We start from the raw sequence: 13,959 nt of genomic DNA, 5'->3' as shown, positions 1-13,959 counted from the left end.
TTATCCAAAACTGTCGATAAGTCATAATCACTCTCCGAGGATACGCTGCTCTCATCAAAGCATGCTTTTCCATTCTTCAGCTTTCTGGTGATTTGCTTGTACATGCTGTCGTCATCGGGAGTAATATTTTGTGTAACATTTTCGTCTGCTGTTTCTGCGTTCGTGGATTCTTCCAAATGGGAGGCGTTTTTAGATTTGTTCTTTGATTTGACCATTCTACCAGACAGTGCATCTTTTTCGACGATCTTTTTTGTTTTCAACACTGCATTGTTCACATCTTGCTTTTTTACAGTCAGCTCCGCGGTTACAGATGAAGCCGATTCGGAACAGTTCGACAAAACGGCACTTTCAACATTTTTCGATTTCCCCTTCGATTTCAATCCTCCTTTAGGTAGCAGGGAAGGCTTCGTGGTACCTTTGAGGACCTTTTCCGATTGACATGGCGTGGCGGATCGTGATGGCGGAAGAGATTTTGATTTGGCTTTTTTTGTCTTAGATACACACGGATGGCGCCTATCTGGATCGGTTGTGTCGCTGTTGCTTGCGATAGTGCAATCAGATGATATTGACGGAACACGCAGCCTCTTGGGTGCGTTGCTGGCTCTAGCTTTCTTTTTACCCGTTCGTGCCTGGAAAGATTCGTTCAGTGTGCAATCCAATTCTTCGTCGTTCGGAATAGAGTCCCCGAGGCTGTCGTTCATACGCGATCTATCGAGATGACCGATGAAATCGTCCGACATAATGGAGCTATTGGAAGGGCTCAGGCAGCGAGGGGAGTTCGTACTGGGTGACACCTTTTTCCTCTGCTTCTTCACCATTGGCAATACAAAACTGTCCTGTGCAACTTCATCATCGCTACAATCGATGCAAATCTGGGGCACTTCCGGGCCCGGCACAAGCACTACATCATTCGTTTCATCGTCGGATGGATCTATCGTTCTCGGTTGTTGTTTCCCCCGCTGCAACGGCCGTTTTATTTCATCATCAGATGAATCGAGCGTAATTTCGGCAACTACTGACACCTGCGATTTGCTGCTGCCAGTTTTGGATGCTAGCTTTTGCCGCACCACCGTTGCCTTTGCTTTCTTGACTTTAACACATTTCTTAACCGTCTCCGCTCGTGTGCTTCCCTCTATCACCTTCACTAGACCAGCAAGCCGCTTTGCGACAGGATTCAGTGCTTGATGTTGCTTCTTTTTGAGTTTCTTCTCTTTCAATGAGGGCTCGCTGGCGATTTGCACTTCCTGTACCTTATCGAAAACGATGGTTCCGTTCGTAGTGGACAGAGGCGTATCACTATTCTGGGAGTTACTATTCAGCAGGGATTGATAAGGCGTAAAAAACGCTTTTTTAGGTTCACTCCGTTCAACGCCAGTGTTAGTTGGCGATGCTTGATCCAACGGTTTCTGCTTTGGATTCCCACCCGGCTTTCGTTCGGTAACAAGTGGCTTTCTCTGTGTGAATGACTCGCCACCGAAACTAGAGGCCCAGTAGCGCATCGTTCTTGAACCAGTATTCGGTGTGCAATTGTTAACGACGGATGTTGTCGTCACGATACGCAGAGGTCTTGAGGTAGCCGAAGTGTGAGATTGAAGAGCATCATCATTGTTGGTGGTTGCGTTATAAGAATGATGAAACGACGAGTAGAGCTTTTCTTCCAGAGCCGCCAGATCGGGATCGTCCAAATCCTGGCGACGAGATGGGTTTCAGGAACTTTTCATAGTTACATCATGTTGCCGATGTTACCTACCATGTTAATGTTGTTCACGAAAGCGGCTGCAATGAAGATATTGATGAGCCTAAACCTAAACGACCGGGAAAATTATTAATTATTGGTTGTTGTTCAGCACATCTTGTTGGAACACGCGGAAAGTGACAAATGTCATGCCAAAACGTCACGTTTCGTGAAATGTTGACCAAGGTTTCTATAGATTCGTGTTTGTTCGCGAAACACAGTGATGGTGAAAACATGAAGTGCACAAAGAGCAGTTGCAAAATGGAAAGATTTAGGTTTTGATTTTTCTGTGAGCTTCAAGATTACATTTCAAATCGTTTATTTTTTTGTTATTTTGGATAGCATATACATAATTTTGAAACATTTTTAGCAGATAGGTCCGTGCAATAATCCGTTTGACATAGCTTTGGTTCGATCGTTACTGGTGGCCAGTGCGGCGATATTCTAACCGAAAAGATTGAGGGGTATTTTCGTAAGTTGGAATTATGTAGCCGTTTGTCCATCCGGTTCGGTGCAGGTGGTCGCTGTTTCTGCCGGCAAGGTTTCCGTGATGGCCAGCCAAGGCATGCGCTTTTGCAGCTCTGCTCGGTATCTGGGGTGGCTGATGGCGTAGACATAGGGATCTAGGCAGGCAACAAATTTGCAGGCACACGCCGGAAACATGGTCACTCCCGGGGTCAGCAGACTCTTGTCGCCAAAGGATCCAATTAGTGCCATCACGCCATAAGGAGTCCAAGATGCGACGAAAAGGAAGCACACTGTAATGGCAGCCTTGGCAATGCGAATTTCTACCGATGAATCGTTTTTGTTTTGGTTCGATCGCAACGAATCCACGTTCATTTTTTTGGCTTGTTCGCGAAGAGTTTTCTCGTGGTTAATCACGTGGCTCACAATATGGCTGTAATAGAAAATTATGAGGGACATCGGAAGGACGTAGCTGAATGTGAAGATGGTCGCAACGAACAGGCGATTGTCAAATGTCGCTGTCAAATAGTCGAACGTGCAAGATGTCAGAAAGCCCTCTGAAAAGACAAAAGAAATGCTATTTTTAATTTTGTTTCGTATAGAAATGCAAAATTTGGTTATAAACTACGTTTCAAAACTATTGATGCTTGAATACACCTTGTTGGCGCCATTACAGTGTTGCCATATGTTAAAAAATGAAGTATCATTGCGTTTATATGCAGTGTTTGTAAAATGCCACAGTAATCCTTTGATCATTATTTGGTGTAATCTAATACCACTAATGTATGAGAGTCGTTAAAAGCAGTGACCAAATTACACATTAAACGATAATGTTATTCAAAGTAGACCGGAATGCTTTATATTGGTTTTGGTTGAACGGGCAGTGTTAGAACACCTTCGAAACCAGTGTTGTCGCCTCGCATGACGAAAACGACAGCATAAAAACATTCATCTCCCCCTCCTCCCGTCTTTTGCCTCCTGGAGCTTTGTTGAACCCTTCTACGTCAGTACGTGACGGAAGTTCGCGTAATGTATGTGAGCCTCAAAAGTACATACGCTCCAGGATCAGGTCAAGTAGGGGATGAAGCTGCGGTGCAATTTAATGAAGAAACTCATTGAAAACGGATTAACAGTCCAACGAAGCGGTGCCAGTTACATTTCGTGCGTCAATACGGGCAGGGTGCGTGCGTAGTAGAAAGGGTTCGCTTTCTGCATCCTCTGTCGATTCGGTGCTTTTCTCGTCACGAGAAAGCTGGTGAGAAATCGATTGACAATTGCGAGCTGTCCGGCCGCCCTTAAGTGGCTAAGTGTATCGAAAGCAGCAAATGAGAAATTAATGGCACCACCAGGCAGATTCCAGAAAGAACTGTCATACAGCAATCAAGAGTGGAAGGAATGAATGTTTGCAAAACAAGTAACCATTGCATCGCACAACCCGGGGTGACAACAAGTGAGGAGCGCCGTCGGAACGAATAGAAGTCTTCAATCGTTCTGTCCATCGATCAACAACCACAGCGCTGTACTGTCCTGTGCCGTACGTTGGTGTGCCATTACACCGAACCGAAGCAGGTTTCTTTTCGCGGCTGTCAGTGAAACGGACTAGACGGACCTGGCAACGAAACGAACGGTGGCGACGGCAGCGAGGACTACGACGAGCGATTCGAACCCGCCGGAAGCCGCCGAAACCATGTCCAACAAGCTGAACAACCCGAAGCGCCGTGAGGTGGCCGGGTCGTCCTCATCGAACTCCTCCATTTCATCGGTGGGCGCTGGCGACAGTGGCATATCGGCTGATCTCGCTTCACTCTTCGAGTGTCCGGTGTGTTTCGACTATGTGCTGCCTCCGATACTGCAGTGTCAGAGCGGGCATCTCGTCTGCACTAGCTGCCGCTCGAAATTGACCTGCTGCCCGACGTGTCGCGGATCACTCGGCAACATCCGTAACCTGGCGATGGAGAAGGTGGCTTCGAATGTGAAATTTCCCTGCAAACACTCGAACCATGGCTGCACCATCTCGCTCGTCTACACGGAGAAAGCGGAACACGAGGAAGCCTGCGAGTTCCGGCCGTATCTGTGCCCGTGTCCCGGGGCGTCCTGCAAGTGGCAGGGTTCACTCGACTACGTCATGCCCCACCTGATGATGTCGCACAAGAGTATCACCACGCTCCAGGGGGAGGATATCGTCTTTCTGGCTACCGACATCAATTTGCCAGGCGCGGTCGATTGGGTGATGATGCAGTCCTGCTTTGGCCACCACTTTATGCTGGTGCTGGAGAAACAGGAAAAGTACGATGGCCATCAGCAATTTTACGCGATCGTGCAGCTTATCGGCTCGCGCAAGGAGGCGGAGAACTTTGCCTACCGGTTGGAGCTGAACGGCAACCGGAGGCGGCTCACGTGGGAAGCGATGCCACGATCAATTCACGAGGGCGTCGCAAGCGCCATCCTCAACTCTGACTGCCTCGTATTCGACACGTCGATCGCGCAACTGTTTGCCGACAATGGCAATCTGGGGATAAATGTAACTATTTCCGTTGTTTAAGCACCATCACCCTGGAAGTAAGCGAAACGAGTGACGCTAAATTTGGGAAAGAGAGGGACAAAGACCATGGGCGCTTTCGCTTGTTAGGCGTTTGTTGTTACTGTAACAATACGTATGTTCTGTTTTATATTTTTCGTATAAATCATGAAGCCCTAACAGTAAAAAGAGCCAGAGAACGGAGAGATTTTTCCATGTCCTCAACGAAAAAAGGTTCTTGTTTGCAATCGCGCTGATAAGATGAATCTCATCTCTATCAACCAACACTCTAACCCAACGTTTTTGAGGAACAACAAACAAATATTGATTGACGTGAATTCACCGCGATAGTTGGTGATCGATCCGTGGTGAAGAGCGGGACAAACATTTAATTATGTATGATACTATAAAACCATACCCACGCTGCGTGCTAACGCACCCTGGACGAAAGGTACGTGCTGCCCGAGCCCGCGAATGAATGTGATATTGTGTGTGGTTTGTGCGTGTTTGTATCACTTGCAGATAAGGTGACTAATAAGTTCATCGCGAAGAGACAAGTTGTAAATTAAAAATTAAAGCGTAACGGAGGGAACATTGGACAACAAACTAAGGGAAACGAAATTAAGGTAGTACAGAGAAAGAGAGCGAGTGAGAATGACAAAACAATGACTGTTTGTATAAGTTGCTCCACCGCCCTCTTATCGATGAAAACTGATTACTTACAGTTAATATAAATAGGTTAATTCCCATAAACACGGCCGGATCCAGCAAAACAGAATGGCTACACTGTGTGCAGCAACAGTTTTGCACGATACCGCCGCACATACGAGTGCAAGAAGCTGCACTGTAGGATCTTGAGAAATGATCAGCAGATGATCTGCACAAGCATATTACGCGTGTGAGTGTGTGTGTTTACAACAAAAAATCCAGTTCTCTTTTGTTTTTGCTAAAGTACCTACTCAAATGTACACAAACGCAAAGGCGATGCGTGTGAGATGATAAGATAACTTGGGGCGGAAGTTTAGTTGTTGGCAGGCCGGCGGAACTGGAGCTAATGCGGAAGGCATACATCGATCCAAGAAACACCATGTACCCCTTTCTTCCGTTCCTAGATCCAAACGCCTGACCAACGAACAGGGAACTATACTGCCAAGATATGTTGCTGTTTGTTTCTAACATTATGAAATCTGAAAGATGACGAATAAACGTAATAGTATAAGTTCATCAATCGCTGGCGTGGTCACCAGTAGTCAGTTTGAGTGGTATTGACTTTCCCTTTTTTAAAGAAAGGATTCATTTAACTTGAACCATTTAACAGAGTTGATCGCTTTACTTTGTCCGCTAGAATAATTTAACCATCCGTCACGTGTTGCACATTTTGTTGGCCGGAGGAGTAAAATAAAATAATAAAATGAAACTAAAAAAACGTAAAGCATGTGGCACAAGCAAAATTTGACAAAGCAAATAATTAATTCATAAACTGATTGCAAAAATAAATGATTATATATAATTTTAAAATTTTACACGAAAGTACGAATGTTTGCAGAATTACGCAGAAACGCTACGAAATATGTTGAGAAAAGATATCGAAGGGAAGGATGTATTCTTACCAGGTACGAATCGTCCCCAGATTTCCAGTAGCGGTAGCACTGCCCAAGGAATAGCATACATCCAGACGAGACAGACAAGGATGATCGCCTTGGTTCTGGAGAGCCGGCCTTCGAACGGTCGTGTGATCGTGTTGTATCTGCAAGAGTTGCCCAACATGTAATTTGATTGACGCAATAGCGTGAAAAAATGTGAATTGGAACCCAGAGCCCTTTTTTAAACAATCGTTTAAGCATATCATTTCTAAAAGTTAAAAATTATCTTCTCACAGAGTTATCTTGTGTCTTTTTTAAATTGGCTTGTCGAACACAACGATAAGATTATGGGCCGTTTGATTTTAGTTTCCATCCAACCGGCCGTGAGAAAACGTTTTTTGTTATCAACCAAAGGTCTGATTTGAAAATTTCTATCGAATTTGATCGATGTTTGGTTTATGCCAGTTTATGATCGACTTACCGATCGTATGCAATCAGTGCATTTGTTGTTCCAGCGCCAATTCCTGGAAAGAAACACATTGTAAAGTCAAAATTAATTGAATAGCAAAATTAATTTCAAGCTTAAAACATGATATGTTTTCTAATCACATAAATTTTTCGTTTTACAATTCTAATACTAACCGGTCAGGGATCCAATGAGGGCAAAAATCTGACATCCAACACTGCCGAGGGTAAATCCTTTCGTAAACGAGTTATAGATGAATATTGGTGTTTTCGCCATCATGAAGAAGTCGCAGATGGCCAGGTTGATGATGAAAATGTTCGACGGTGTCCGCAAAGATTTGGCACTATTTTGCAGGGAATGTGTGAGGTGGGAGCAAGAAGAGGATGTTATTGCTGCACAATCCGCGAATTACGGGTTACTTACGAAAGGAAAATCCAAATGACCAGCCCATTGCCGATGAGCGAGAAAACGGTAAAGGCAATGTACAGGAGGCCGAGAAGGTAGTGCAGGGAAGCTTCTGGCTCGGCGTACTGCAGCCAGTGCTCAGGAATGTGCACCAGCTCCTCCGGGGGAATGTTCCAACCGAGGTAACGTAGTCCAGATTGCTCTATACCAATCAGAGCTTCCGGTCGGTAGGCTGTCTGGTTGTCAAGCGCGTTCTCGATGATTCCCATGGTGCCGCGGATGGGTTGTGGGTTGGTTTGAGAGATCCACTCAAGATCCACTAGTTATCGATACAGACTGCACTGTTCACTGGGGAGAAACAGGTTCAGTTCCGAAACGTTGTACCACCGCTGCCACAGAAACACGTTAGTAACACGAGCCACAGTACCTTTGTAACGTAAGTCACAGGGTCCTAAATGGCACAGGGATGAAGAAATGGCTCCACTTCCAGCGCACCGCCCTAGACACGTTCGGTGTGCCTACTGACGGTCCGTTTGATCCGAGAATATCGGTTTTATAGTACTCAGAGCTGTTCTGGGGCTCCATGACTTGGTACAAGCTTTTCCTGTTTTGTGGTGGCAAAATAATTGAATCAGCGCTACAATTCTGCCAATGTCGCTGAAGACGGGTGGATTACCGATTACTTCGCCGATTAATCCGAGGTATTTGATCAAGCGCCATGCTAGCCCAAAAGGGAAGTATGAGTGTCTTTACCAAGGGTTTTAATTAAATTACTATCGGAATGACAGGCGGGCGGGTTTCTCCTCGTTCACCATAGTTCCCAAATATCCTCAATTGTCCTTCGCAGCTTTAATTACTTTTCTACTGCAATACTGGTATTCTTGTTGTGTAATCGTTTTGTAAAAAATAAACTCTTGAGCGAGTCGTCGTAAACCGTTCCCGTTCATTCTAAATCGCTTCTGACGGTACGGGCTATGATCCACTTCCGCTTGTTATTAGCAACCGATCTGGTACTTCACGAAAGCGATGCAGCCATAGAAGTGATTCGCGTGATTGTAAATCCGATTCGTGCCGTAATTTCCGATTGATGGCAAATACTGCCATTGGTAGACATAATACCAATTGTGTAGCATGTTCTTTTGATCGCTGAGTTGTTGCTACCGCCACTTTTGCAAACTGCTCCAGTATATTTTTGTTCGTTGAGAAACCTTGTTGATGGTTCTGTTAGTCGTCCCTTTTGTACCCACCGATTGAATGAAAGTGATATTTGGCTTACATGTCGGTTGGTGTTTTTTATTGGTAAATTAACAATCTCAGTGCATTGCATGCAATGCAGTTCACCATTCATCCTACTTGCAGCTTATTTAGATCCGTTTCCATTTTGTTGGTGTCCGGTGTACTTTTATCTTTCACGGGCAAAGGTTTCGGTGACGGTTTTGGAGCCTTTTTCGATACTAGCTGTGCGTGAAGTGTTTTGAAGTTCGCGTCCACTTTCTCCCGTTTTTCTTGTACGCGTATCTGTAGGGTTAAGGCAATCAAAATACTAAGATAAATAAAAACAAAGTACAAAAACCGATGACAGGATAATTATTACATTTTTCAGCTTGGCCGAAACCTCTTTTGTTTTCTTCAGATTCCCCTTTTTGGCCTGGGTAACGGTGAACAGGTTTTTTGCTTTTTTGGCCATTTGCTTAGGCCGATCTTTCAGTTTGTTGCACTTCTTCGCCATCGCTCTCTTTGTTCGGTTCTAAACCTGTGTGGGTAAAGGAAGCCAACAGATTTTTTTTTGTATTTGAAGTAAGGAACTCTGGAAAAGGGACTTTTTTTGGATTAGTGTCTGAAATTACATTGTCGTTTTGCAATGTCCGTCGCCGTTTCCATTGCACTGTTTAATCGTTTCCTCACAGAGTTCGTAGCGCCACTCAGCGTATCATCCGTCAAATAAAAACTAACACGCATCATGTCCTTATTGGGCGCCACGTTTCGTACAAAGGCGATCTCTTTTAAGTTTTCCAACACTTCTGTTCCCAACCAATGCTCGACCAACTTTTGTGCAATGATTTTCTTATCATCTACCCCCTTCGCAAAGCAGTACACGTGTACCAGTGGCTTCGTCTTTAATGCAAAGGTTTGTCCTTTAAATAGGCCTGGAAAATGCTCTAAATGCTCGACTGCCATTGCTGGGAGGTTCATCGTGATGTGCAGTTCTCCTTTGAACCGCTCGTCTGCACACCTTATCAGCAGGTCCTGGCGCAATTCTTGTTTGATGAAATCGACCGCATCTTTGTTGAAGCACTGTACGTTCTTTGTCACCTTGTTCCGAGCACAGTTACCAACCAGGGCCGTGTATGAGTCGGGATTGAGGTCGTTCGCCATTACTGTGCAACCCTTTCGCGCAGCCGGCACAGTAAATGGGCCAACACCGGCGTACAAATCGTACAGCACGTCGTGCTTGTTGAGCATTTTCACTATTTTCTCATGCTCCGTCGACAACCGCGGGTTCCAGTATACTTTGGAGAAATCGAACTCAAATATACTCCCATTTTCCTTGACAGTTACTTGATAGTCCGGAACACCGCAAAGCAGTTCCATCTGGAAATTACGGTACGTGCTATCGATGGAGACGGATTTGTTGACGACCGTCCGACAGTCGGCAATTTTGTCTTTAATCACCTCACCGACTAGCTCTCGGTAGGGAAGAAGATGGTCTTTCAAATTAAGATGCACAATGTGGCCAATTTTGCTGAACGAAGAGAGTGCTTCTTTGTCCTCTGGGAGAACTGCTTTGATAATTTCGTCATATTTCCAGTTTTCATACTTCAAATGAATTTCCTGCCACACGAGACATTCCTTATCGATGCCGAATTGGTCGAGTGGCACTTCGGCAAGATCCTCCCACTGTTTCACCGCTAGAGGATGGAGTGTTATTTTGTACTCATCCGTAACGACCGGTTTGTAGCGTTCCATTTTCAGCAAAAACTTTTTCACTGCTCGGCACACGTTATTTAAGTTGGTCGTTTTCGGTACAAACAGATGCGGTACGTTGATACTTTTGGCAAAGGCTTCCCTATCCAATCGAACCATTCCTCGGACGGTTGTTGGTGGATGCAGATCTGGGCACAGCATGTTGCGGAAGTAATGTCGATGTCGGACCGATTGTGAAAGGCAGTGCGCGAACCGTACCGAGGAGTTTATGACTTTGTTTCCTGTCATTCAAAGCAGACGATGAAGAGAACTTTCAGGCCAAACAATCGCAGGTCTGAAAAGAGCTGTTTTTGTGCCAAGGAAATCATGAATGCCCAGCAATAGTTACCTTTTTGCTAAATCCGAACCGGCCGATACCACGTTGTTTATAATGTTTGTATTGGCTGCCCGGATCGCGTTTGACATTCCTTCGAACGTCAAATTTCGACCACAGCTGGATAAAGTTTCGCAACGACTCGCGTGGATGACATAAATCGAATATAGAAACAACTGTCAACAAATGTTTAATGATTCAAATAACGATGGCCAACATGTTCAATACTTTTCAAAGATTTCGATTTTTTCAACACTTTCGTTGAACGTTAAGCTTTTCTTTAGCGGCTGTTGTTGCGGTGGAACCGCTTCAACAAAATCGGCTGTATCCTCTTGGCCTTCAGCGATTGATAGCAGATCCGTAAGGGAGCGGTAGATTCTTGGGGCCTCCTGTGCATTCTCTGCTTGAAAATAAAAAAGAAATGGCAGGTAAAAGCTACCCTGTTCAGCTCCTAAAAAAACTCCACTGGATCTCTTACCTTTGCTATTGTCAACGTCACCAGAGTTTTGTTGCTGATACGGAGGTGTAGTCGACGATGTATTGTGAAAGTTTTCGACAATCACGGCGTCGGAAGTGGCGGATGATCTTTGCGATCCAGCGTTTGGATGAAGGATGGATGATTTTTTTAGCTGCGCCCGAAAATAGTATGCCGCTGCTGCCAAGGCTACTGAAAGGGCGCCGAAAAATGCAGCCAGAATTATGTAAGGATAGATGACGGTTGTGTCTGCTTCAACTTTCGGGGGCTGCGAAGGAAATACATCTTCGACGCGCGAGATACTGGCCACTAAGGTCGATCCAGAAGATTCCACTAAGCTGCTAGGCGAGAAATTGTATCGTTGAGAGTTGCGAAAATTAAACCAAAAAGCACCTCACCTGACGATCTCCTGGTGGGAAAATAAATATGATTCATCGAATGCATACACTATCGCAGTCGTAGTAAATTGCGTGTCTGGTAAGTCCCTCAAAGAAGCCCTCGATTCTTGAGCAACGGAATGCACACTGCGAATCGTTCCTAATTCTAATCCTTTTGTTTCTCCTAGCTCATCGAGCAGTCCTTTCAACGAACTCGGATCGATATTGTCCACGGTCATAACCGCTAGCTGACCCTCCGACGCACCGACAACGTGTATCTTCAGCGAGGAAGTATTGCCATCTTCAGCTCCATCGCGATCGGTGGCGAACACGTGCAGCTCAATGGTTCTGTCGGCTAAAAGACCTGTTTTCAGTGGAAAGATGACTCCAGTCTTTGGATCAATATCGAAATGATCGTTCGCGGAGAGCCCATAACGGATGGTGGCATTAATTCCGTAATCGCGATCAGTTGCTTCAACCTGCAATAGTTGCTCGGGAAGCACTTTGTTCGCCACCGATACCGATGGAAACGCAAACCATGTGTTGTCGCGCGGATAGGTGAACACTGGACTGTTGTCGTTTATATCGTCGACAAAAATGTTGAGGTGTGTTAGTTTGGTGGAGAAATTGATTTCTCTTATCGGCCCCAGACGATTGGGGGCATCGAACGATGGTGCAGATGCTTGGTTTGCGCAGACTAGCTTCAGCACCACCCAAAACTGTGGGTACTCCAGATCGGAGAAAAGATCTTCATCTTCACGGTCAAACGGTGTCGACGCCAGCACGCCATTAGGTTGGTGTAAGTAAAAATAATTTCCGGGTGTTTGCGATTCTAGTTCGTAGGCACAGTGATGTAGCTCGAGCGGAAAAATAGACTTATGCTCAGTCATTTCTTCCAGGTGCAATACGGCGAGCACCTTCTCGATGGTAGTGTTTGGTACTTCCGGAACATTTTCCATCGGGATGGTAAGCAGGACAACGGATGAGGTTTTCGCCAGTTCACCTCGCTGTGCAAATGCTAGGACGTTGAGATAGGGCTTGCTCTTCGGCAGAACATCCAAATTGGTGAGTCTCAAATCTGCACCCGTGTTATTGTTCCATACTGACAGTGTAAAATATTCCAAGTCTGGCCCTTCAATCGAATAGCGCACGTCCTCTGTCTCGGTGCCGGGAATTAGTTCTAGATGTATCACTATGTCCTTATCCAAAGTTAGATTGATAAATGTGTTCTTAAACACCGGTGGATCGTTGTAGATGATTGAAACGTCCGGTTCGATCGTCACACTGACTTGGCTCGCTTTCGGCGGATCACCCTGATCGGTGGCGGTCACGATGAGTTCCAGTTGGTCAGGCATTTTCAACACTTGGTCTTTCAGTCGAACGATTGCCTTAAACTGTTTAGTATCACCATCAACTGGACGGCTTTCGACGTACACGTAATCGTTTTGTGACACACTAAACACTACCGCATTGTTCACGAGATCAATATCTCGGGCCATGATTCCCCGTCCATCGGCCAGGAACGGTGAAATGTCGAAGTTTTTGGGCAACGGCAAGGGAACTTGCGCCGCGTAGCTTTCCTCGAGAAACTTGGGCGCGTGATTATTGGCCAGTTTCAGCCTCTGCCGGTAAAGACCACGCTTCTCGCCCGTGGTACATCCGTACATCAGCTGAAGCAACAGGATAACCTGCACCTCACGTTCTTCATACTGCGGAAAGTGTTCCGTCGTGAAAAACTCCAGCAGTCGGTCTGCGATCCGGACGTTGATGTACAGTGGCTGGGCTTCGTTAACCACCACAGTTGCCGATCGCACGTGCTCGACTGGGAAGCTGGCGATGACGGTGTCGGGCGGGGTTGTAAGGTCGAGTTCGTCGTTGTTCACATGATTCGCAAAGTCAAAGGACGGCGAGGTGCATTCTGTAAAGAAACACATTCGACTCGTTCAAGAGTGAAGGAAACATCCTTCATGCAGTGCACCATTCAGTAGCACACGGCCACAACTGACTCACCTTGCGCTGCACTGAAATGCAAGGAATGTATTAAGAATACGATAGCAAACAGCAACATTCTGCCCCAATCGGCGGCGGCTGGAGCTAGAAATCGTGGCTCGGCCACAGAGGCAATGCAATGAATCAGATGTAGACTTCGACTGGACCGACCGATCTCTCGGTTCTGCACAAAGAATCACGGTGCTTCTTGCTACTATCTTATCACGTTTGTCAAGTGGTTCGCGATGGGCCTCTATCAGGTGAAAGTATATTCATTGAGCGGGCGGTAAATCAAGATTATGAACCTTAGCTGGCCGTTTTCCGTAGCACCGTTAAGCAATTGAGTCATTAAATAAATCAAATCACGAAGCGCTTCTGTTTCCGTTTCTATAATCGGGTTATCATCTTTAATGGGCCTCTGTTCCTGTGTGGGAAAATTGTGAAACAAAGCTTGCCTTTGGATAAAATAAACTAAGTACTTTGTTAGAGTATTGGGAGTATTGTGAACAAACGAAAACGAATGGAATTTGGTTGTATCTGTCAGTTCAAAACAAAAAAGAGTTAGACGATTTGTTCTTGTTTCATGACTGCCGTATGCAAATCACACAAAAAACTATAATTGTGTTCCATTCTCCAGCTTTGTCGTTC

General features: G+C 45.5%; 3 protein-coding genes across 4 annotated transcripts; 1 reads left to right on the top strand and 2 right to left on the bottom strand.

Annotated features, from left to right (window-relative positions):
• Positions 1-2,023: 2,023 nt before the first annotated feature.
• Positions 2,024-13,422, bottom strand: LOC131205380 (opsin, ultraviolet-sensitive-like). 2 transcript variants are annotated; one of them, XM_058197455.1, is made up of 7 exons: positions 13,333-13,422; positions 12,724-13,240; positions 7,191-7,361; positions 6,944-7,110; positions 6,783-6,825; positions 6,329-6,465; positions 2,024-2,757 (listed from the first exon to the last, which is right to left on the bottom strand). In XM_058197455.1, the coding sequence occupies exons 1-7, from the start codon at positions 13,388-13,390 to the stop codon at positions 2,219-2,221; spliced, it is 1,632 nt and encodes a 543-aa protein (XP_058053438.1). In that variant the 5' UTR covers positions 13,391-13,422; the 3' UTR covers positions 2,024-2,218. The 2 variants fall into 2 exon arrangements, with proteins under 2 accessions (XP_058053438.1, XP_058053439.1); XM_058197456.1 differs by lacking the exons at positions 12,724-13,240; positions 13,333-13,422 and adding an exon at positions 7,600-7,695 and having other exon boundaries at positions 7,191-7,520.
• On the top strand, positions 3,495-6,215 carry LOC131205383 (E3 ubiquitin-protein ligase sina). The gene has a single exon (XM_058197459.1). The coding sequence runs from the start codon at positions 3,888-3,890 to the stop codon at positions 4,740-4,742; it is 855 nt and encodes a 284-aa protein (XP_058053442.1). The 5' UTR covers positions 3,495-3,887; the 3' UTR covers positions 4,743-6,215.
• Positions 8,549-10,503, bottom strand: LOC131205382 (tRNA (guanine(37)-N1)-methyltransferase). The gene is made up of 4 exons (XM_058197458.1): positions 10,486-10,503; positions 9,020-10,431; positions 8,767-8,925; positions 8,549-8,690 (listed from the first exon to the last, which is right to left on the bottom strand). The coding sequence occupies exons 2-3, from the start codon at positions 10,383-10,385 to the stop codon at positions 8,864-8,866; spliced, it is 1,428 nt and encodes a 475-aa protein (XP_058053441.1). The 5' UTR covers positions 10,386-10,431; positions 10,486-10,503; the 3' UTR covers positions 8,549-8,690; positions 8,767-8,863.
• Positions 13,423-13,959: the final 537 nt, after the last annotated feature.

The sequence above is a fragment of the Anopheles bellator genome, chromosome 1, assembly GCF_943735745.2.
Source record: "Anopheles bellator chromosome 1, idAnoBellAS_SP24_06.2, whole genome shotgun sequence".
Lineage (NCBI taxonomy): Eukaryota > Metazoa > Arthropoda > Insecta > Diptera > Culicidae > Anopheles > Anopheles bellator.
The sequence above is the reverse complement of the archived record's forward strand: the minus strand, read 5'-3'. Positions and strand labels throughout refer to the sequence as shown.

Excerpts from the sequence above, each read along its gene's own strand:
- LOC131205383 (XM_058197459.1), top strand. The coding sequence starts at position 3,888 with ATGTCCAACAAGCTGAACAACCCGAAGCGCCGTGAGGTGGCCGGGTCG.
- LOC131205382 (XM_058197458.1), bottom strand. The coding sequence starts at position 10,385 with ATGACAGGAAACAAAGTCATAAACTCCTCGGTACGGTTCGCGCACTGC. Across the intron at positions 8,926-9,019 it reads GGACATTGCAAAACGACAAT|GTTTAGAACCGAACAAAGAG; the intron begins GTAATTTCAGAC and ends TTACCCACACAG.
- LOC131205380 (XM_058197455.1), bottom strand. The coding sequence starts at position 13,390 with ATGTTGCTGTTTGCTATCGTATTCTTAATACATTCCTTGCATTTCAGT. Across the intron at positions 7,362-12,723 it reads CGTCCAGTTGATGGTGATAC|ACGTTACCTCGGTTGGAACA; the intron begins TAAACAGTTTAA and ends GCAATCTGGACT. Across the intron at positions 6,826-6,943 it reads CCTCATTGGATCCCTGACCG|GAATTGGCGCTGGAACAACA; the intron begins GTTAGTATTAGA and ends GTTTCTTTCCAG.